Source organism: Salarias fasciatus, chromosome 11 (assembly GCF_902148845.1).
Source record: "Salarias fasciatus chromosome 11, fSalaFa1.1, whole genome shotgun sequence".
Lineage (NCBI taxonomy): Eukaryota > Metazoa > Chordata > Actinopteri > Blenniiformes > Blenniidae > Salarias > Salarias fasciatus.
Window position 1 is genome coordinate 32,568,353 of NC_043755.1, and position 22,368 is coordinate 32,590,720.

The following is a 22,368-nucleotide window of genomic DNA, read 5'->3' on the forward strand; positions in this document are numbered from 1 at the left end:
ACTGACGTTACGTTGCTATGATGCAGACTAAATTTTAATATCACAACTTTTCTTTTTGCATGCAGTTAAATGCCTACATGTCTGACGTTTATAACAAACCAAGTCGTTTGAAAATCAATTGAAAATTGAGCAATCTATAGCTATTTCAAAGTTGACGCTCAATTGACATTAATGTGATGAGTGAGTCAGCGGCCCGGTACCAAGATGGCCGCCATGTGACGACGTTAGTCCCTATTGGGTTACAGCACGCATGAGCCATCTAGTGTTTCTATATATATCTATGGGAGGGCCAGGCGGAATGTCTGGCGCATGCGCGTTGTTCAAAAAGTGAGTAACAGACGTGGGGCTTCGTCTTTTCGAGAAAATCGTGTATTAGATCTTTAATATTGTAAAGCAACAATGTTGAGAAACGCTTTAATAATTTATTTGACAACAGACTTGATTTGAACACTTTATAAAGCATTTATTAAAAGAGAACAGGAAATTTAAAATGTCAGTCACATTTGAGGATAAAGTATAAATAATTTCCCTAATGACTATTAAAACATCCAATATTTCACAATCTCACACAGAAATTCTCTAAATTGGACACATGTTTCACTGAAGTTCTGGAGAAGACTGTCTCTACCCCGAAAGTACCACTGTTCACAAAAAATGTACTATTTACACAGGATATGATTTATTGGAAGCATGAAGTGTGTGTTGATTCACATTTTCTGTTGTTAGTTTGGAAGGAAAAATGTCATCATTTGAAAGTGAACAAATATGCTCTTTCCTGAAAAATGGTTAGTGGTGTTTTTGATCTGCTCTTCACTCTGTGGTGCCCTGTCCAATATGGCGGACGTGCTGATATGTCCATCCATCAGAGTGAAGTGGACATCTGAGACAACCAGCGGAGGTCAGGTCCTCCTCTTTCTTCTTCTCCGCGTCCTCGGAGGTTCAGAGGCGGAGCTCTCTGGCTTTCCTTCAGAACTCCTGTGGAGTGTTTGAGGTGAGGACGTCCCTCAGCAGATGCTCCGTAGCGTCCTGTAGGTCCTCGAGTCTTTCTGAGCTCGCAGCAGCGGCGTCTGCGTGTCGGCGTCCCGGCAGCCGTGACCAGAACGGCGCAGCTGCACCCGAGTCCAGCCGTACACCAGAGAGTTGAGGAAGCCCTGCGAGGCCGAGGTGAAGGCCTGAGGACAGATGAAGATGCAAGATTTGATTAAACCTTTAAAAAAACCCGGAAATGACTGTAAACACAAACACTGAGGAAAAGATACAAGACAGCAGCAGAAATAACAGAAGTGATCAGGAAGACAAAAAATTATATATGTTAATAGAAAAAAACACAAACGTTTCCCTTCCTGGACTGTGACTTTATAGTGGTGAGAGGTGTTCGTGGCCGAGTGATCTCCAGACCTCTGGCATCCAGAGCACATGCTCCAGGTCCGTCCAGAGTGAAGGCAGAGACAAACACGTCCACATCTCACCCATGCCAAGGAAACACCGTCCACCCTACGGACTGCCTGGATCCGCCCGTGGAGTTCGGCCTGGAGGTGGTGCTTGCCTCTGACCAGGGAGTCCAGAGTCCAGGTCTACACTGCCTCTCTGATAACTTAAGGAAGTTTCTGACTTCCAGGAAGAAAAACTGCCATTCAGTCAGCCTCAAAGTGGTTCTGGGGCATCATTGGGGTCTTTCTCCGGTTGTGCTCAGCAAGCGAGGACCTCCTCTGGCCTCAACCATTTTTTCTATTGCAGGCCACCATGGTGGTCAAAATACTCCCTCAAGGCACACCTGAGATGTTCAGAGTCTTTGAGGGTCCAGGATATTGGGTGACGGTCCACATTTTCAAAGCAGAGGACCGGAGAGTGTGTGGATGGACAAGAAGGCACAAATCATACCGAAAACAAAGGCAATATGTTGACGTCTATCATGAATAATGAAACAAAAAATAAATAAATAAATAAAAACCCACACAAGAAACCGCACAAATAACACAGAACAAGTTTTCTACTTCAGTTCAGACTGACCTGTGACACATAGAGGATGACCCCGAGGAACCCGTGAACTGCCGAAGGCAGGACCACCCGCATGAAGGCCAGGGTCACCGCTGAGGACACACACACACACACACACACACACACACACACACACACACACACACACACGGGATAGTAAAGTGAGGATGACAGAGAATAACGGTGATGTTGCTCTTGCGGATGAGGATGATAATGAGGATGAGGATGAGGAGGGTATGTACCTGGACCCCAGCAGATGATGAAGATCAGTGGGTAGAGGATCATCCGTCGGTCCATCAGGCGGAACAAGGCTCGTTGCTGGTTTCCAAGGTAACCCTGCGATGTGACGACCCGTCGGTAGATCCGGCGACTTTTCACCACAAAAACCTGGAGGAGGAGGAGGAGGAGGAGGAAGAGGAGGAGGAGGGGGTGTTTACAGAGGTCAGCTCTGGTCACCATGGAAACAGGAGCAAAAACATTGTACCCATGTTAAAGTGTGATTACACAAAGTAAAACAACTTTATCTTTTATTTTGATGATTTGTTTGGGGGGTTTAAAAAGTGCAGAGTTTTGTTTTTGTGTTATTTATGAGTTATTTCTGGAAAAACACTCACTGAGACTGTTATTAATCTGTAAATACAAACAACACTGCTGAGTTATTGTGTGACACCGTGTCCCAAAACAAAGTGCTAAAGCTCACTGATGCTGTGTTCCTGTTCCTGCAGATCAGAGCTCTGCAAGTGTCACAGAATGTCTGCTCAGCAATCACTGAGAGAATGCATGGAACAGATGAGTGTGAGAGGTGTGTGAGGTGTGTGTGAGGTGTGTGTGAGGCGCACCGTGATGACGAGCAGTGTGAGGATGAAGGAGCTGAGGAAGACTCCCCTGTGGTAGGTGCGCAGCAGGCTGCAGGACGGAATCAGTGGCTGATGGTGGGAGGGGTTGAACACAGGTCCGGTGTGCATCAGCAGGCATCTGAGGCAGAGGTCAGAGGTCAGAGGTGAGAACAGGGCACCACCTTCAGGTCAGTGATGGATCATTCTTTCTTTCTGAGGTTGAAGCTAAAGGCAGGACCAGCAGTTCACATGTGGCACAGTGATGAACAGAGAAACAAAACAGGAGGGTTTTGGTTTTACTCCTCAAAGTCTGGAGGGTCCTGAGAGCCTGGAGGACTCCAGACCTGGACCCGGACCCAGATCCAGACCCGGACCCGGACCCAGACTCACCTGTAGGGCTGGCTGAAGTTAGTGTGACACTCGCTGATGTTTCCCCAAATGAACACTGGAGTCATCAGCAGGAGAGGAAGCAGACTGAAGACACAGCGAAGAACAGATTAAATCCAACACACACACACACACATACACACACATACACACACTCTCAGAGGGAACATTTTTCAAATACTATACTCACCCTGAAAGCATGGCGATGAGTTTTCCTGTTGAACTCACTCTGTTAGAAAACTGCAACAACAGAAATATTAATGAGGACGAGATTAAACCATGTTCATGATTACTGACCATTAAAATACGGTGAAATATTCAGAGGTGGGGGATCGAACCTCAAACATTCTGATTGAAAGATGATCTATCCACAGTGCGTGTGTGTGTGTGTGTGTGTGTGTGTGTGTGTGTGTGTGTGTGTGTGTGTGTGTGTGTGTGTACCTGGACTGAGTAGCCACTCAGGCAGCTGTACAGCTTCTCTCTCAGGCCTTTGTACAGGTTCCACACGTAGTTGAGGGTGCAGAAGAAGGAGGCCATGTACAGGACCTGAAACACAGTGAGTAAAGGTTGGCCCGTGCCTCAGAGAGTGTTTCCAAACAGTTCCGTCCCCTCGCAGAGCGGCAGAGGGCTAAAACTCAGGCGGGACCCCGGGGTCGCTGCTCCAGGACAATAGATGTGGGTCAGGAATGTTTCCTGGTGTTTTTGTGTACATCAGGCTGTCCTCACTCTGCTGCTCTATTCAACCCATTGACCCAGTTTAGGACCCGACGTGAGCCGGGTTGCCTGAGGAGAGTAACCCTGATCTCCAGGACAGAAACAAATCACCAAAGCCTGAAGGATCACACTCAACCCGTCACAGTGTTGTTTTTCAGTTCCGCTGACATAACCGTGCAAAGGCTGAGGAAAGAAAACCACGGAGGCTCTGTGAAGGGTTCCCCTCACACCAAGTGTGTGTGATGGTTCGTCTCTGAGGATAAATTCAAGCTTAAGAGTGAGAGAAGATCCAGCAGGCGGAGTTTGGTTTGCTTCCAGGAAGTGATCCAAACATTGCCGGAGCTGCTCAGGTTTTTATTTCACTCCTTGGATCACACGGCGAATGTCCACAACTGTGCGCAAAAGGAGAAGGATGAAAAGTCCAGACTCTTATCTGCACTGTTTTCATGTCCTCTTTTGTGACCCCTCTGCAGCCTTTGCTTGGAAATTCCAGGTGGGAGCCACAACTTCTGCTCAGTAGAAAACCCAGAGTCTCGTGATTTGAAAGAGAAACACTGAAGTCTGACCACGGAGCCGCAAAAATAAAGGTCAAAGTTCTGTGTTCTGTTTTCTTAATTTCAAGAAACTTGATTCAGAATGAGAGAGACGTGTTCAGGTTTACAGGTTTCCGAGTGATCTACTCTTCCGAGTGTGTCTGGTTATGGTGAACAATAAACGGGATGTGTTCCTCGTAGAGAAGGATCAATTAAGTATCTGTTCTTCTTTCACCTGATGAATGAAATCTGAGAGCAGATTTCCATGAAATCGCCATGTCACCATGACGCAAACCATGTGAAGACAGGCGAGTCTTGTTTTCTGTTTCTCCTTCTAGCATCAGTCTTCTGGCCTTCTGATGGAGATTCCTGGTTTTCACACAGGTTTTAAACTACAGCAGGTCAGAGAGGTCAGGTCAGGTCAGGACAGTGAGAAGACAAAAAGCACCAAGCGACCACGTGCACTGATCAAGGTTTAGCAATCGAGGGCATTCCAGGTTCTGTATTGAGGTTTTCTGGGGTCATAACCCAACAAGGGAATCCCAAAAGAAGATCGAGAAGAACCTTCCCTTTTTTGTATGGGTTTTATTTTAGAGTATCATCTTGGGACCGAAGGAAAATAATGCCAAATGTGTAAAGTCTGTTCACCACTCACATGTCTGGGGTGTTTTCATGTCCTCTTTCAGTGCGCACGGTAAGTACCTACTAAGGCTCAACCCATAACTTCCACCCAACAGAAAGGAAGTGGTGTCCAACATAACGCCCCCGTACGGTCCAGTGGCCAAGGTTCCTGGTTTGACTCCCTTTTTAGAAACTTTCAGCATCACAAAGTCAGTCTTCTGCTTTTTGTATAAACAATAAGTCAGAGTCAGAGTGCAAGACATGATCTTTAATGTCTGCAGAGAAAACTCAGGTCTGTCTAAGGACCCATACACTTCACTATATACATGCTTGGGGGAATATCATCAGAAAATGCTACATTAGCTTCTCTTCACTGTTAAATCTAGAGTAGAATTTAAAATGCTTATTTCAAAAACAATGTACAACCGGGAGGCTGGCACAGTCTCTAATTTCAAGGTTCGGCTGAAGACTGTTCCAGTTAATCAAGCTTAAAATGAGAGCTGGTTCAGGACACAGGACCATTTTCTAGTAAAGCTGCTGTAGGTTAAGATCTGTACTGCACTGCGCTTCTTTCCGTTCGCGCTGTTACATTTCTGTGACTCTCTGTCTCGGTGTAGCACGGTGTAGCACGGTGTAGTTTTACCTGTTCCACGGTGTGCAGGTTGTAGCAGTGGACACTCACACTGCTGCAGTTTCGAGAAAAAAGGACGACTCCAATCAGCCAACAGAAAGCCAGCAGCAGGTCGGACACACTGAGCAGGAAGAGGGGCTGCAGCTACACACACACACACACACACACACACACACACACACACACACACACACACACACACACACAATTAATGAGAGTGGTTTCCACGGTGATGGTTCAATGATGTGACAGTGAAGCAGTGACTGACCTCAGGTGTCCGGCTCAGTCTCTGTAACATCAGACAGTAGATGATGGATCCAGAACCCAAAATACTGTAAACACACACACACACACACGCACGCACACACACACAGGCCTCTGTGTGACAGGATGACGTGAACAAACGAGCTCTGATCAAACGATTTCACGCCAACTGCACGTTCCCCTCCCTCTCCATTGTCCCGGCACCGCGACCTCTGACCTCCCACCTCTTTTCCCATCATCCCGTGCAAATGAGCCAGAAAAGAAAAGTGCTGCACAGTCGCCTAATGAGAATAACTCCACGCAGTCACACGTGTTACTTCATCACAGCCTGGGAAACAAACGACGTGAATTATGAAGAGAGAAAGAAACAAAACGCTTCAATTTTCTGATTTTCCGTGGAAATGCTTGAACGTTTTCTTCATTAAAATGTCTTGGTTTCCTGTTACAGCCACAAGTACACAGCATGGAGAATAATTAACCAACTGACACGTCCACACTGAAATGAAATAAACTTATTGTCATAATTTGTGTCAGTCACGTGAATTTCTCCTCTGTCAGCGGCGCCGTTCTCCTCCTGAACCCTCAGCTACAATAACTTGAAGCTTTGTGCAATATTACAACGTGCGTGTCTCACACACAATCTTTCTTTTACTTTTTCTTACAAAAGGTGAGGGAATGCTGTATTTCGGTCAAAGGGGTTCAGTTATGGAACAATCCAGATTAAAAAGAATGTAACTCACACACCAGATTAAAAAACTGATAAAGTGCAGCCTATTGTTAAAATACAAAGAATCAGTGTGATATGAAATAAAGCTGTTAAGAGAGAGAGTGGCTGTGCAGGCTGCTCAGACTGTGGTTATTTTGGTTTGCTGTTAGTTCACAGAATTATGACATTTTTTTAATTTAATGACTTTTTTTTTTTAAGTTTGATGAATATGACTCCAGAGGGCAGATTCAATAAGTTTATTGTCTCTTCTCCTCCCTTTCATTCAGTTTGTATTGCTCTGTTTTAACTGTTGCATTTGTCTCTGACTCACCTGAGAGAGGCCATGACCAGCTGGATCCACCAGACAGCCTCATACACCTGAACACACACACACACACAGTCACTTCACCTGCTCCTTGTGACCTCTGACAGTGTGTGTGTGTGTGTGTGTGTGTGTGTGTGTGTGTGTGTGTGTGTGTGTGTGTGCAGATGTGAGATTGAAAGCAATAAATATAGAAAAGTTAACGATATAAAATCCCCACAGAACTTATGAAAACTGAGAGTGAAACATAAACTCTTCAGATCCTCTCTGTCTCACACACACACTTCCTCAGTTTTACTACTAAATGAGTTTCAATTCATTTAGAACCTAAAACTATTTAAAAAAAACACACACATAGCAATCTGAAGATTTAACAAGTGGCTTTAGATAATAAAGACAAAACCTAATATGCACATACAATAAAACTAAAAATACACAAAAACATAATTAACATTTACTGATTAAGAACTGAGAAATATGAGAATTGAGAGGATGTCTGTGAGGTGGACTCACCTCCGTCCAGTCTGCAGCTCCTGTGGTGTTTCTCACTGTGTTGTTGGTGAAAATCTCCATCTCTGCAGGGCAAGCTGTCTCGCTCTCACACACACACGCAGACACACAGACACACACACAGGCAGTGAGGAAGTCGAGGATAAATGTCTGGTGCTGAGCCAAAGATGTCCTGCAGCCTCCTGACATGCCTCCTTTTATCCAGCATCCTTCACAGTGGGCGGGGCTTATCACACAGCACCACCCACCTTATATATTTTTTAACCACGCCCCCAGTGCCACCTACAGGTCAGAAGGTTTTACACCAAACAGGCAGTATTTTTTTACTATGCAAGTCTTTAGTTCAACTTAGTTTTTTCAATTTAAAGTGAAACTTCAAAATAAATTTAAAAAATCAGAGCGAGAGAGAGAGCGAGAGAGAGAGAGAGAGAGAGAGAGAGATCTGCAGGCATTTTCCTTTTCAAAATAAAACAAAGAAAACACACAATTTCAGAAAAGTGATTTTATTTTGTTTTCATGTTTGTTTTTTTCCTTGATGTTTTTTGCAGGCTCCAAAAATGTGGAAGTGTGCCTTTAAGACAAACACAGATCACTGATCACTGAAGACAGCAGTCCCCAGAGACATGAAAGGCCTTTACATGGAGGACATACACTGTGTGTGTTCCTTGGTCTTCACTCGTAGGTTCATTTCTGTCCTTTTGTGATTCTCAGTGCCATTTTTTCTTTACAAATTCATTTCAGACCTGAAGGCACAGACTCTGGGTTCATTTGCCCTCAGTGAGGGCTGTAGGCTCACTTTTCATGAAGACAAAACATCTGTGTCAATTAATGTGTGCGTGTGTGTGTTCACAAGGCCCTTTCAACGTCTCTGTCGATGCCTTGGACATCTCAGTCTGTTTCCATTTCACTCTCCAATCACGGCAGTAATGCGTATGAATCTTGTTTCCTCTTCCCTCAATTCAGACTGGAAGGCGCAACTGTCACGTTAGGTACCAGCCTCCCATCCTGTAATGTTTGGTTTAAGGTCACTGGCCAGCAGGAGACAAGAAGGCTGTGTAGCTGCAGACCAGAAGACACAAAGCCTGCAAGTCTAATGTCGGGAAGCAAAGCCCAAAGGAAGGAAGGCATGTAAAACACTGACAGGCAGTCTGAGGTGAGGAGACATTCACAGGTTCAACCTGCAAATGTCCAACTCACACCCTTCAGCACACATTGCTCCCCTGTTGTAACAAGAACCTTTAAACCTCTTCTCTCTGAGTGTAGACTTGCAGGCTGCCCTTGGTCTGAGGAAGTTACTTTTTAAAGTGATCGCTACAATACTCAGCCTGCCAGTCTTACATGAGGGCGAAGGAAACCCAGAGAGACATTTATCAGTTCGTGTGCACCTGTGCACCATGATGCTACGCAAGTCCAGCTCCTTTCTTTTTTCTTTCAGACATGGTCTTCGTTCTCTTCCTGTTTCACCACAACTAGCGACGGCCGACTCTGCGACTCGTGCGGCGGGGAAATGTGCAACTCGTAGGGCGGCGGTGGACTCTGGGACCCATGCGGCGGTGGACTTTGGGACCCGTGCGGCGGCGGCGAAGTCTGTGACTCGAGCAGCAGTAGCGGCAGACTCTGCGACTCGAGCGGCAGTAGCGGCAGACTCTGCGACTCGAGCGGCAGTGGTGGCGGCGGACTCTGCGACTCGTGCATCCTCATGTGGTCATGGTAGACCTGGGCTCCGCTCAGGTTCTTCTGGCAGATGTGGCAGAAGTACGACGCGGCATTGGCGTGCACGTCAATGTGCTGGCCGAGCTCCACGGCCGAGCCGAAGGTTTGGCCACACACGGCACACTGGTAGCGGACACCGGTGTGCGTGAGTTCGTGGCCTTTGAGCGTCACCAGCTGCTTGAAGCTCTTGTGGCAGACGCTGCACTGGTAGCGGATACTAGAATGCGTCTGCTCATGGCCCTTGAGCGCCCCCTGCTGCTTGAACGTCTTGTGGCAGACGGGGCACTCGTAGGGCCGGGCGTCGGCGTGCAGCCGCTGGTGGCGGCGCAGCGCGCTGGAGAAAGTGAAGCTGCGGCCGCACTGGGCGCAGCTGTAGGGCTTTTCGCCGGTGTGGATCCTCAGGTGCTCCCGCAGGTGCACCTGCTGCGTGAAGCTCTTCCTGCAGGTGGCGCACTGGAATGGGCGCTCGCCCGAGTGGATGCGCAGGTGCTTCTGCAGCGCCGACGCCTTGAAACAGTCGCGTCCGCAGACGGGGCAGTGGTGACCCTGCTTCCCCTCGGCGGCGGCGGCGGCGACGTCCGGCTGCAGGTCTGACGTGCCGTCTGCGTCTGTCAGAGACACAACAGGAAGACTGAGAGGCTGCGGCGCCACCTGCTAGTGAGGCGGAGGAGGTGCAGCCTGTCCACGCACCATTAACCACCAGCTTCCAGTCCTCCTCCTCCCCTTCAGAGTTGATCAAGCCGCTCACGTCTCCCTCCTTCGGCTCCTGGCCGTTCTCCGCCTGCACTGCCCCGCTCTGGTTGCCACGGTTACCAGACCGACGGGCAGGTCTGGTGACCAAGGAGGGAAGATGCGCCGAATCCTGCAGGGTATGAAGAGACTGAAACCTCAACATGACAAGGTCCAAAGAGAGAGTGAAACGTGTGACGAGTTCGCTTCTCACCCGCTCGGGCAGCGCGCCACGCTTCACCTTCATCAAGTCCTCCTCCTCTTCCTCTTCCTCCTCCTCCTCCTCCTCCACTTCCTCCTCCTCCACCTTGGTCTTCATGATGAAGTCCTAAAAGAAACGTCTCATCAGGCTCTGGATTCTGGAGTCGTATCAGCCCGTTTAACGAACCGAAGTCAACCACCAACAGAAGCGGCTCTGAGGTAGTGGAAGGTCACCTGACCGGGGCAAAGAGCCACAGCTGCTGCAGGAGACAGGATTACAGGCTGGAACAGCTCTGTTCAATTTCCCAGACATTTCTAGTAACGTTCCATGGGAAGCTAAGCTGGGGAATTACAAAAGTCCAACCACCATCCATTTTCTACCGTTTATCCAGGACTAGGTCACCGGGGCAGCAGTCTCAGCAGGGATGCCCAGACTTCCTGTCCCCAGACACTTCTTATAGCTCCTCTGGGAGGTTACCAAGGTGTTCCCAGGCCAGCCGCGAGACATAGTCTCTCCAGTGTGTCCTAGGTCTTCCCTGGGGCCTCCTCCCAGTGGGACATGCCCGGAACACCTCAAGACAATTAAATTCCTCTACTTGAGCCAGAGTCTCTCCGCCGACCTGAAGAAGGCAGACCACCTTCTTGCGGTCGAGGACCATGGCCTCAGATTTGGAGGTGATGATCCTCATCCCTGTTGCTTCACACTCGGCTGCGAACCACCCTAGTGCATCCTGCAGGTCTGGGTTCAATAAAGCCAAAAGGACAACATCATCTGCCAAAAGCAGAAACAAATACTGTGTAGTCCGATGAGGTTCATTAGGCCTTTTTTTTTTATAAGAATCAAACATGAAAACAAATACTGTGGCTACCAAACTGGGCCCCCTCCGGCCCCTGGCTGCACCTAGAAATTCTGTCCACAAAAATAAAAAACAGAACCGGTGACAAAGGGCAGCCCTGCCGGAGTCTGACATGCACCAGGAACAGGTCTGACTTACTACCGGCAATGCGGACCAGGTTCATGCGTCGGACATACAGAGACCGGACGGCCCTTAACAAGGAGCCCTGGACTCCGTATTCCCACAGCACTCCCTACAAGACACAACGAGGGACATTGACAAACGCCTTCTACAAGTCCACAAAACACATGTGAACTGGTCGGATGGACTCCCACGAACCCTCGAGCAACCTATAGAGGGTATAGAGCTGATCCACTGTTCCGCGACCAGGACAAAAACTGCATTGTTCCTCCTGGATTCGAGGTTCGACTATCGGTCAAATCCTCCTCTCCAGTACCCTGGAATAGACTTTCCCAGGGAGGCTGAGGAGTGTGATTCCCCTATAGTTGGAGCACACCCTCTGGTCCCCCTTTTTAAAAAGAGGAACCACCACCCTGGTCTGCCAATCCAGAGGCACCGTCCCAGACTGCCACGCGATGTTGCAGAGACGTGTCAACCAAGACAGTCCCTGTACATCCAAAGACTTAAGGTACTCAGGGCGAATCTCTTCCACCCCCGGTGCCTTGCCACTGAGGAGCTTACCGACCACCTCGGTGACTTCAGCTTGGGTGATGGACGAGTCCACCTCTGAGACCTCAGCCTCTGCTTCCTCCACGGAAGACGTGGCGACGGGATTGATGAGGTTCTCCAAGTATTCCTTCCACCGTTCTATAATATCCCGGGTTGAGGTCAGCAGCTCCCCCACCTCCACTGTAAACAGTGTTGGTGGAGACCTGCTTTCCCCTCCTGAGGCGCCGGACGGTTTGCCAGATTCTCTTCGAGGCCGACCGATAGTCCTCCTCCATGGCCTCCCTGAACTCCTCCCAGACCCGAGTTTTTGCCTCCACAACCACTCAGGCTGCAGTTCGCTTGGCCTGCCGGTACCTGTCAGCTGCTTCTGGAGTCCCATGAGCCAACAAGACTCGATAGAACTCCTTTTTCAGCTTGACGGCAGCCCTTAATTCCCATGTCCACCACCGGGTTCGGGGGTTGCCGCCACGGCAGCACCGGAGACCTTACGACCACAGCTCCGGGCAGCTGCTTCGACAATGGTCCACTCAGAATCAATGTCCCCAGCCTCCCTCGGGACATGAGAGAAGCTCTCCCGGAGGTGGGAGTTGAAAACCCTGCTGACAGAGGGTTCCACCAGATGTTCCCAGCAGACCCTCACAACACGTTTGGGTCTGCCAAGTCTGTCCGGTTTCCTCCTCCGCCAGAGAATCCAACTCACCACCAGGTGGTGATCGGTCCACAGCTCTGCTCCTCTCTTCACCCGAGTGTCCAAAACACACAGCCGGAGGTCAGATGACACGACAACAAAGTCGATCATCGACCTCCGACTTAGGGTGTCCTTTAAAAAATATTTGCTATAAATGACCATGTTGCGCCATCGACGCAGAATTCAGTACATTCCTGATTTATTCCCAATAATTCCTATAAATCACAGTCTAAAGGAAAGTTTTCAAATTTCACCATTAGATTATGAATTTTCCAACCTTGTCAGGAGAATATTTACTGCGTCCATGGGACGCATGCTAAGTCTTAGTGTTTGACAACATCTGGTAGTCAGGTTACGGTGGCGGCGGCGTTGCTCACCTTGTGCGTGGGATCCAGCACCAGCCCCTCCTTGATGTGGACCCTCATGTGCTTCCGCAGCAGGCAGGGCTTCTTGAAGCTGCGGGGGCACAGGCCACACTCGTGGGGGCGTTCACCCAGGTGCACCTTGTGGTGCGCCCGCAGGCCGCCGGCCGTGCTGAACGCCGTGCCGCACACGGAGCAGCGGTGCAGCGCGTCGGCGGCGTGGATCTTGGAGTGCTCCCGCAGTCTGAAAGGCCTCGTGTAGCTTTTCCCACAGACAGAACAAGTGTAACGCTTCTGGGAGGAGTCAGGGGGGAGGTCTGAGGAGGGGGGGGGGTAGGAGGAAGAGGGTGGAAGGGGGGTGGAAGGGGAGGAGGAAGAGGAGGAGGGGGGTGGGGGGAAGAGGAATAAGAGGAGGAGGAGGAGGGGGGGAGGAAGAGGAGGGGAAGAGGAAGAGGAGGAGGAGGAGGAAGAAGAGGAGGATGGTGAGGCGAAAGAGGAACAGGAGGAGGAGGAGGAAGAGGAAGGGGGGAGGAGGAAGAGGAAGGGGGGAGGAGGAGGAGGAGGGTGTCAACAATCCAACAGTAAGCTGCTTGATCAGCTGACTGTTTTCGCAATAAACATAAAAAAAAAAACTTAAAATGTGAAGAAAACCCTCAGAGTTCAATTCATTTTCTTACCGGTCAATGACGGCACCGTCCGCTCTCCATCCTCAGTCTGTCTGCCCTCCACCTTACACACACACACACACACACACACACACACACACACACACACACACACACACACACACACACACAGTCGGTTGCAGTTTGATGCGTTTTCAGATCAGCGGCTCCTCAGGAAGGTTTCGAGGCGCCCTCCACACCTGGTCATCAGCGGCGGTGACGCCCTTGTTGTGGATCTTCCTGTGCCTCCTGTAGACGCCGTGCGTGGAGAAACGCTTCTTGCAGACGGCGCACTGAAACGGCCGCTCGCCGGTGTGCGAGCGCATGTGCTCGCTCAGCCGGTACGCCCGCGGGAAGCCCCGCCCACAGATGTCACACACGAACTGCATCTCCTGCTGGTGGAGCTTCTCATGCTGCTGCAGCTTCTCCACAGAGGAGAACTCCCTCTGGCACTGGGGACAGGGGTGGCGCTCCTGCACACAAACACACACACACAGACAACCTGTTTTAACTGTGTCAGAGGCAACAACCACAAAGAAACACCCGGCAGCCCCCCGCGGCGCCCCCTCACAGCTCACCAGGTTCTTCTGCTCGGCGTGTTTCTGCAGGTGCTTCCTCAGCAGGCCGGGCCGGTTGAAGCTTTTGCCGCACAGCGTGCAGGGGTGCAGCTTCTGCCCCGTGTGTAGCCGCACGTGGTCGCGGTAGGCGGACGGCGTGGAGAAGAGCTTCTGGCAGATGGGGCAGGACAGCAGGTTCTGCTCGCTGTGGCCCTTCTGGTGGTCGTTCAGTCCGGTGCGCGAGGCGAAGCGCTTGGGGCACAGCGCGCAGCCGAACGGCCGCTCGCCGGTGTGCGTGCGCTCGTGCTGCTCCAGGTAGCGGCGCTGCGTGAAGCCGCGCCCGCAGGTGGCGCAGCGGTGCGGCTTCTGGGCGGCGTGCACCAGGCGGTGGCGCCGCAGGCAGCCCAGCTGGGCGTAGCTGACACCGCAGTCAGAGCAGGAGTAGGGCTTCTCGCCCGTGTGCACGCGCTGGTGGACCGCCACGTTGATCTTCTTGGTGAAGAGCTTGCCGCACACGCCGCAGCTGTGCCGCTTCTCGCCCGAGTGGGAGCTCATGTGGTCGGCCAGGCGGGACGGACGGGAAAACTCACGGCCGCATACCGGACAGCGGTGACCAGCTCTGGCCTGGCGGGACGGAGACAGGGCGCCGCTCCCACAGAGGACGTCTGAAAGGACGACACGGCAGGACGCCGTTACAGCGACTCCTTCATAGGCTGGGAGTCTCCACAGCGTTCTGGACATTTATCAGACTTACTCAATACTTCTTTATAGGGTTCCTTTATGAGGGACTGCAGATAACACTTAACTAATATTCATCATTGACATAATGCTTCTGTAATTCAAGATCATGAAAAAAATATGCTTTTGAGTTCTTTTCAAAAGATTTCAAAAGTATTGAAGCTGAAGAATCACCGGCGAGGAGGAAGATGCTCTATAACCAAAATCAGTGGTTCTCAAATAGGGTACTATACCCCTGGGGGTACTTAAAGGAATACTCCACCCAAAAAACGATTTGGCCTCATTTTCTACTCACCCTCATGCTGAGAAACACTCTGGAGCACTTTTTTGACGTTTCAAATGCAGTTGGAGATGTTTGGGGATTTTCGTTGTCAACAAACAGGGACCGACAGAGCCCGACAGAAAAAATGGTCCATAAAATCCACAAAACGTTCCCATTTTCCTTCATACTGCTCGTCCGCTGTAATCCAAGTGTCCTGAGCGCGTAACGTCCATAATTAATTCTTAACGAGGTCATTTAGTACATTTTAAGAGCCCAAACAGGGCACTCTCATACAGCTCCATTGCATGTCTGCGCGCGCACCCTGAACTACGGAAGCCGCGGCAGACCAAGCAACACGCTTGCGCGCTTTCAGCGACTACTTTTCTAAATTGCAAGCATAGAAGAAGAAGTTCCGCTGTTTATATTCTGCTGTGAGTGACCGAGCTGTGGACAATCACAAAAGTGATTGGCTACTGTTTTAAGCTTTGAATTCGGTGTCCTGCTGAAAGGGCACAAGCGTGTTGCTTGGTCTGCCGCGGCTTCCGTAGTTCAGGGTGCGCGCGCAGACATGCAATGGAGCTGTATGAGAGCGCCCTGTTTGGGCTCTTAAAATGTACTAAATGACCTCGTTAAGAATTAATTATGGACGTTACGCGCTCAGGACACTTGGATTACAGCGGACGAGCAGTATGAAGGAAAATGGGAACGTTTTGTGGATTTTATGGACCATTTTTTCTGTCGGGCTCTGTCGGTCCCTGTTTGTTGATCACGAAAATCCCCAAACATCTCCAACTGCATTTGAATCGTCAAAAAAGTGCTCCAGAGTGTTTCTCAGCATGACGGTGAGTAGAAAATGAGGCCAAATCGTTTTTTGGGTGGAGTATTCCTTTAAAGGCATGTGAGATTTTTTTTTTTAATGTTTTAAAAATACTAACAATTCAAGAATCACCTATAAAATATAATTATTAAATAATTCTTCAATAAATTATGAATATAAGATCATAAATTGAATTTCATATCAAGTCAGTGCTTTCATTACATGACCATAAACACAGCGTTCCCCCCACAGCATGATGGTTTGACCCGACCTGACACGTTCCACTTGTTCTTAACCAACTTCCTGAATCCAGATGTTTCTCAGTTATAATCCTAAAAGAGGAGATTTTAAGTTGATGGTTAATTCTATGTGTAGACTTCTTTATTTATAATCAAATCATTATTTAAGTTGTAAGATATTTTTACAACTTTTTTCCAAATAGTTCAATAAACACCACTACAAATGAGCAATACTTTGCACTGTTATAAAAATCAATAAATCAGAAACTGAAGACATCGTGCTGCGTTTTATTTCTTTATCTATTTTTTCAACTAAAATGTTTTGCCCTGATTAGAGGGTACCCGAATGAAACAACTGTTCACAGATGGAACCGCACTGAAAAAAGGTTGAGAACTACTTATCTAGATATTTGTTCTTCTTGAGATAAACTATCAGCATGCAGACGGAGACAGTTCTAAAAAGAGGGGAAGCTCTTCCTTCAGCATACTAATGCTAATCACAGCCACTGTGGATCCAGGCTACTGATAATGCTGTTGACAAAGGAAAGTGTTTCATGTTGCTGTCAGGAGAACTGAGTTAGTGTAGATTAATGAAGCTCCTCCAAAAAAGCTTTTCCTAAAGCTAAGTTAACGAGAAGACATCTGTAGCTCATCATTGGGAAAACGGAATCAGCTCTGACCTGCAGGAAGCTGCCCACAGTCCTCCTCTCCTCCTCCTCCTTGATACTCCTCTTCTAGCTCTCCTCCATTCATTTCCTCATCCTGCCTTCCTGCTGAGGGAGGGCCAGTGTCCCGCACCTGAAAGACAGTCAAGTCACAAAAACTGTTGCAATAAACAAATGAAAAGATTTTTAATTATTATTATAATTTAATATCTGGTCACCAAAAAAAGGTTAAAAAAATAAAATACAGGACTAAAATCTCAATAAATCTCTGCATTTCTTAATCACTCCTAATGTGAAATGAGTCTCATCACAGGTCATACCTTTAAGGTTGTAGAGGTTGAGCCTACACTTCAAGCCCCTTCACAGTGTGAATGGAGTGACAGGGGCGATCGTTTCCTGATTAATGTTATGTCCATTTATTTTTTCTCAAAACAAACTCCAAACCAGACACCCATCTTTCATGATGAAGATGATATTCAACCGTTTTGCCTTCCAGGCTGCAACACCTGCCAGGCAATGGTCAGTTCTCTATTTAACACCTTGTGCTAATTGGCTCCTACAAAGGTAACACAACATTAAAGCATATTTGTATCATTGTGCCTTATTGTTTCCACTTAATGATGAATTAAAGTTTGAGATGTGATGAATGTGATTAGTTCAAACGGAATGAATTATAGTGTAATGGATTCAAATTAGATTAAATTGAAATATGATTCATTTGAAGTGGGACTGAGCAGGAATGTCATGAATTAAAGTGTGCTTAATTAGAATATGAGCTAAAGTGTGATTGATTAAAGTGCCATAAATCAAAATGTGATTAAAGTATGACGAATCGAAATAGGATGACTTCAAATCTGAAAAATTAAAGTGTGATAAATTAAAATGTGATGAGTTTGATTAATAAAAGCATCCTAAATCAAATTGAAATTAACTGAAGTGTGCTGAATGAAAATATTGTTGATGAAAATTTGATGAATTGTAATGTGATTATTTAAAGTGTGATTAATTGTAAGTAATGAAGTGAAATGTGATGAAATAAGGTGTGATGGTTTAAAGATTTGATGAATTAAGATGTCATAAATGAAAGTGGAGAGTGTGTTGAAAATATAACACGATTGATTAAAGTGTGATGAATAAAAATGTAATGATTAAAGTGGAATCTGGAGTTTTATTAGTGCATGATTTAAAGTTATTGCAGTCAGCTGATCGGGAACAGCCAATCAGAGAGCTCCAATCTCCTCTAGCTTTAGCATCCACAGCTAGCCTGTTATCTCAAATGAAAAAGAGATGTAACCCTCAAATCAAGGCTTCGCTGAAACACAAGATCACGTACCGACCAAAACGTCACTTCATTGTCAAGGTGCCAAGGAAACCACGACGCCCATGAAATGCCACAAATATTCGCTATTTCAGTGTAAAAGCCTCCAGCAGATCAAACAGTACGGCTTCGGTTTCTAATAGGAAAGAAGCTAACTGCTAGTGCTAGCAGCGCGTGACGTCACGCACGTCAGGGTCCCTGAAAGATCAGAGAAAAGCGGCCCGGTTCTGCTCGTTTAAGCGGTTCTATGGTCGATTCAGACCGGGTTCAGATTTCAATACTTACCAGAGTGTCTGGGGAGGGATTACACGTGAAATTAAAACTGTTTAAACACGAAAGCTGCGTCAAACTGCTGCTGATTGTCACATCAACAAATCAGGCGCGGCTCGGTGCTGCCGCCGCTGGCTGGAGGGTGAACTGCAGCTGCACAGGTCCCAATCAGCCGAGTGGTTAATGTGGTGTTTAAAGACAAACTCAATTAATATAATACGTTTTCAGGGTTTTTGGTTTCTGACAAACATTTCAGATGATTTTTGAAACTCAACTATGTGAAGAACTGAACCAACAAACTGTGAATGTCAGAAGCCTGAAAAAAACTGACTGCATGAGGACTGAACTAATAAATTGTGATTATATGAAGACTCAGGGCTTCACACTGACACATGAGAAAGTGAATACATTTTCTGACTCTGAATCAGATTCAGATGAGTTTGATTTTATTGAAAACAGCAAAGAATCAAACATTTTGACCTGATCACCAAAAACATTGAACCCTCATGGAGCCTTCCAATTACTGGTCCAGAACCTTTCAGGAGGGCGCCGGAGTTGTTGGGAAGTCCGAGGTTCTGTCTGCTGAGGTTGTTGAAATGAGATTCACATATTTAAAAAAGAAACAAAAGAAAAAAAATAGCACACACACACACACACCCTCTGGAGTCTACTGCTTCTTCTTCACCACATGAGCACAGTCATATTTGCCCCGGACCACTTTGAGTTTGACCCCCGGCAGGTCCTGGGTGCGCCCCCCCTCCACCAGCACCACGTTGTGCTCCTGCAGGTTGTGTCCCTCCCCGGGGATGAAGACCACCGCCTCCTTCCCGTTGGACAGCCGCACGCGGGCGCACTTCCTGTTGGCGGAGTTGGGCTTCTTGGGCTTGCGGATCATGGTCTTCAGCACCACGGCCTTGAGCTGCGGCCGGCCGAACGTGGCCCCCAGGGCTTTAGGAGGGGTCTTGGGCTTCCCCTGCCGGTGCATCTGGTTGAGGGTGGCCATGGTCCTGGACAGGAGGGGGGACGTCCAGGCAGAGGCATGCTGGGAGGCTGCAGACACACAGGTCATGAGACTTCATCAAACAGCACACAGTTCTAGCAAACGTTACATTAGAAATGTGATACATGATCTGAAGTCACTTTATTAAATGGACACTGACATCCTGCAACTATCACCCTGGAGGGGGGGTTCAGTCAGAGCAGTTGAATTTATTTTAGTAAAAATGCTTTTAAAGATCATGACTGTGACCCTCAGGAAGTAAATGAATGAGCTGAAATCTTCAGTGCTCTTAAGAGGGCTCAGAAACTATCTCTGCAGCAGACTGAGAAAGGAGTCTGAAATGAGACAACAAAGATTCCTCGCAATGCGAAAAAAAATAAAAATTTAAAAAAAACATCTGCAGAATTTAGAGCTAAACAATTTAATAATGAACACACTGGGCTGAAGTCTGCTGAAGCTGGAGGCGCTTTGCTCCCTGCAGTACTGACGGTTAGTATTTACCATCCCTGCACAGTGTCCTCAACATCTTCCAGAACCTTCCTTAAAGCTCCAACAAGGGAGGAGAAGCAGATGCTGGAGCTCACTCTGGTTAACAGATCACAGTCTTGGGGCAAATGATGCCACATTAACCCTGAGTGAGGCTACCGAACAGCAGAAGTCAATATATGGTTTTGCTTTGACTGGAGAAATTATGAGAGGTTTTTTTTTTTTTTTTTTTGTCCTGCCTGTCTGTTTACTGGAGTACTGCTACATTAAGCATTACTGCTGTACTTAGGATTCTGCTGAAGGAGAATTACACCTGCAGGAGTAATCTTTACTGCTGCAGTAATCCTCCAGCAGCAGTGATCCTAAAGGAGTAATCCTGCAGGAATATCGAAGGTTGCATTACTCTGCTGCAGCAGTAATCTTTTAAATATCTGCTTTCAGGATTACTGGTGCAGTAATCCCCAATGCAACAGTAGGAATTACTGCTGCAGTAAGGATTACTGCTGCACTCGGGTTTACTGCAGCTCCCTCTGGTGGTAGGAAGTTGAATGACAGTTAAATGAAAGAAACCCAGACTGGAGTTTGTGGGGTTGGGAAGTTCGGTGGATTCTCTTTGGACTCACCGTGAAACAGAGACGCCAGCAGCGGCCTCACACCCCACAGCAAAGACATCCTGAAACGAGGAGCACAGGTTCAGTTCTAGATCCACAGAGGCCGTGTGGACTTCTGGACGGAGAACCATATCAGAGAGAAATGTAGTGTTCCACAACAACAACAACAACAACAACAACAACAACAACAGTCGTCTGGATGAAATTTTATATTTCTATCAACAAAAAAGGGTGAAATATATTTAAAGTATGTGGGTTACTAAACCGTTTACTGTTTCTTATGTATGCACAGTACACTTTCAAATTTATGAAGTTCATCAATACAATAGCACTGATAAACTTATTTCAAGTATAATGATTCGGCCGAAGTGCAGAAAAACTCCCGGTGGTTTGACGGAAAGTCAGATATGCTCAGTGTTTTTGTTATAAAAACTTCAGTAAAGAATAAAGGGTAAAACTTCACGTTTGACGGGCGGGATTTCGGCTGTCAGCAGGTTTTAATATGAATCAATCAAACTGGAGTCATGAAGATGTCGAGCCAATTACGAGCTAATTACACAGGATCAATTAAAGATGACCGTTTCGGTTGATAACCAGGAATATTCAACCAAGTGCTAAATGCTAACGTCCGCTAGCTCAGGAGAGAACAAACCTGCTCACAGAGTCCGAATAAACAGCAGCAAAGTCCGGCTGAGCGGCCCAGAGCAGCCCGGTACACGGAGCACGGAGACAAAGTCCGAAAAAACACCCAAAATCTTTCGTTTACTCCATTTCCATAGAAAATAATCGGTTGACTTTAGCGCAACGTGAGACAGTGACCTCCATCAGCCGGAAGCACTAAAACAGCTACTTCCGGCCTTCAAAATAAGAGTCAGAAGCGAACCTGTGTTTTACTTCTCGGTCGAGATAAAAGGATATACGGATGGGTGGATGGATTGATTGATGGATGGATGAACGGATGGATGGATTATAAATAAATTGAATTTCAAGAAAAAAAACAAGTTTCCAGCAACATATTGCAACAAAAGAACAAAAACAAGCTGGTTAATAACAACATTGCCATAAGGTCATTACACAAAACACCTCTGTTTGAAAATCTGTAGGATCTACATGAGCAACATCAGTGCAAGATTTTTTTGTTGACTGTACCAAAAAGAGGTACCCCAGGTACTTTTTGTCCTCTTCTGTGAGACTACAACCACCTGTGCTCTCAGTCGATCAACAATGTGTAATGTTACCCATCTAAAAACCAATAAACAACACCCACATTCACATTGAGAAATACTCATTTACAGTACACTGGTTATATGTATTTTATGACATGCATGTCTGTGTATATGTTGCATTATATTTTTTGCAATCTTTCGTAGGCGTATCTGTGTGACGGCTGGTGACTAGACTGTGAATTTCTCAACTGTCAGATAAATAAAGGCATATCATATCTTATCTGACCTTATCTTAAATGCACAATATAAACAGATAAATATATAAAGATAACCTTGAAGAATTTAGTGTCTGTTGAATTAAGGCATGCTGAAGCACCGGTTGGAGGGTTTCTGTCTAGACTGGGTCTATGAACCCAACAACTCAGAGAACCCTGTACACAATGACCGATGATAGATCCAGGAGCTGGGTACACAGTGCCCTGGCAGCTGAAGGAACCCTGTACATAGTGACCCAATAGCTTAGAGAACCGGTATACAGCAACTGGACAGTTCAGAGGACCCGGGTACACACTGACCCGACAGTTCAGAGGACCTGGGTACACAGTGATCCGACAGCTCAGAGAACTGGTACCCAGTGACCCCACACATCCAGGAGCCGGGTATATAGTAACCCCAAAGTTCGGAGAACCCGGTATACAGCAACCCGACAACTCAGAGAACCAGTTCATAGCAACGTCACACATCCAGGATCCGGGTACACAGTGACCCGCTAGTTCAGAGAACCGGGTACACAGGGATCCGACAGCTCAGAGAACCCGGGTACACAGCGACCT

At 47.4% G+C, this 22,368-nt stretch overlaps 3 protein-coding genes across 3 annotated transcripts; all 3 read right to left on the reverse strand.

Moving 5' to 3' along the window:
- Positions 1-473: 473 nt before the first annotated feature.
- On the reverse strand, positions 474-7,643 carry tmem116 (transmembrane protein 116). The gene is made up of 11 exons (XM_030102945.1): positions 7,526-7,643; positions 7,022-7,068; positions 5,989-6,052; positions 5,733-5,864; positions 3,663-3,767; positions 3,412-3,461; positions 3,225-3,308; positions 2,838-2,973; positions 2,241-2,385; positions 2,011-2,090; positions 474-1,172 (listed from the first exon to the last, which is right to left on the reverse strand). Exons 1-11 carry the CDS (start codon positions 7,583-7,585, stop codon positions 1,005-1,007), a joined length of 1,071 nt encoding a protein of 356 aa, XP_029958805.1. The 5' UTR covers positions 7,586-7,643; the 3' UTR covers positions 474-1,004.
- Positions 7,644-8,038: 395 nt separating this feature from the next.
- LOC115397389 (zinc finger protein 835-like) lies at positions 8,039-18,157 on the reverse strand. The gene is made up of 9 exons (XM_030103666.1): positions 18,018-18,157; positions 16,700-16,817; positions 13,985-14,628; positions 13,607-13,879; positions 13,419-13,470; positions 12,757-13,058; positions 10,179-10,292; positions 9,926-10,097; positions 8,039-9,843 (listed from the first exon to the last, which is right to left on the reverse strand). The coding sequence occupies exons 2-9, from the start codon at positions 16,770-16,772 to the stop codon at positions 8,954-8,956; spliced, it is 2,520 nt and encodes an 839-aa protein (XP_029959526.1). The 5' UTR covers positions 16,773-16,817; positions 18,018-18,157; the 3' UTR covers positions 8,039-8,953.
- A 539-nt stretch (positions 18,158-18,696) lies between these two features.
- mrps12 (mitochondrial ribosomal protein S12) lies at positions 18,697-21,204 on the reverse strand. The gene is made up of 3 exons (XM_030102672.1): positions 21,022-21,204; positions 20,382-20,431; positions 18,697-19,322 (listed from the first exon to the last, which is right to left on the reverse strand). The coding sequence occupies exons 2-3, from the start codon at positions 20,428-20,430 to the stop codon at positions 18,940-18,942; spliced, it is 432 nt and encodes a 143-aa protein (XP_029958532.1). The 5' UTR covers position 20,431; positions 21,022-21,204; the 3' UTR covers positions 18,697-18,939.
- Between the last annotated feature and the right edge of the window lie 1,164 nt (positions 21,205-22,368).

Coding starts and splice junctions, on each gene's coding strand:
- tmem116 (XM_030102945.1), bottom strand. CDS start 7,585: ATGGAGATTTTCACCAACAACACAGTGAGAAACACCACAGGAGCTGCA. Junction 6,053..7,021: donor CTGGTCATGGCCTCTCTCAG/GTGAGTCAGAGA, acceptor GTGTGTTTACAG/TATTTTGGGTTCTGGATCCA. Junction 5,865..5,988: donor GACTGAGCCGGACACCTGAG/GTCAGTCACTGC, acceptor GTGTGTGTGTAG/CTGCAGCCCCTCTTCCTGCT.
- LOC115397389 (XM_030103666.1), bottom strand. CDS start 16,772: ATGAATGGAGGAGAGCTAGAAGAGGAGTATCAAGGAGGAGGAGGAGAG. Junction 13,880..13,984: donor ACGCCGAGCAGAAGAACCTG/GTGAGCTGTGAG, acceptor GTTTGTGTGCAG/GAGCGCCACCCCTGTCCCCA. Junction 10,098..10,178: donor GTGGCGCGCTGCCCGAGCGG/GTGAGAAGCGAA, acceptor CATACCCTGCAG/GATTCGGCGCATCTTCCCTC.
- mrps12 (XM_030102672.1), bottom strand. CDS start 20,430: ATGTCTTTGCTGTGGGGTGTGAGGCCGCTGCTGGCGTCTCTGTTTCAC. Junction 19,323..20,381: donor GCTGGCGTCTCTGTTTCACG/GTGAGTCCAAAG, acceptor GTGTGTCTGCAG/CCTCCCAGCATGCCTCTGCC.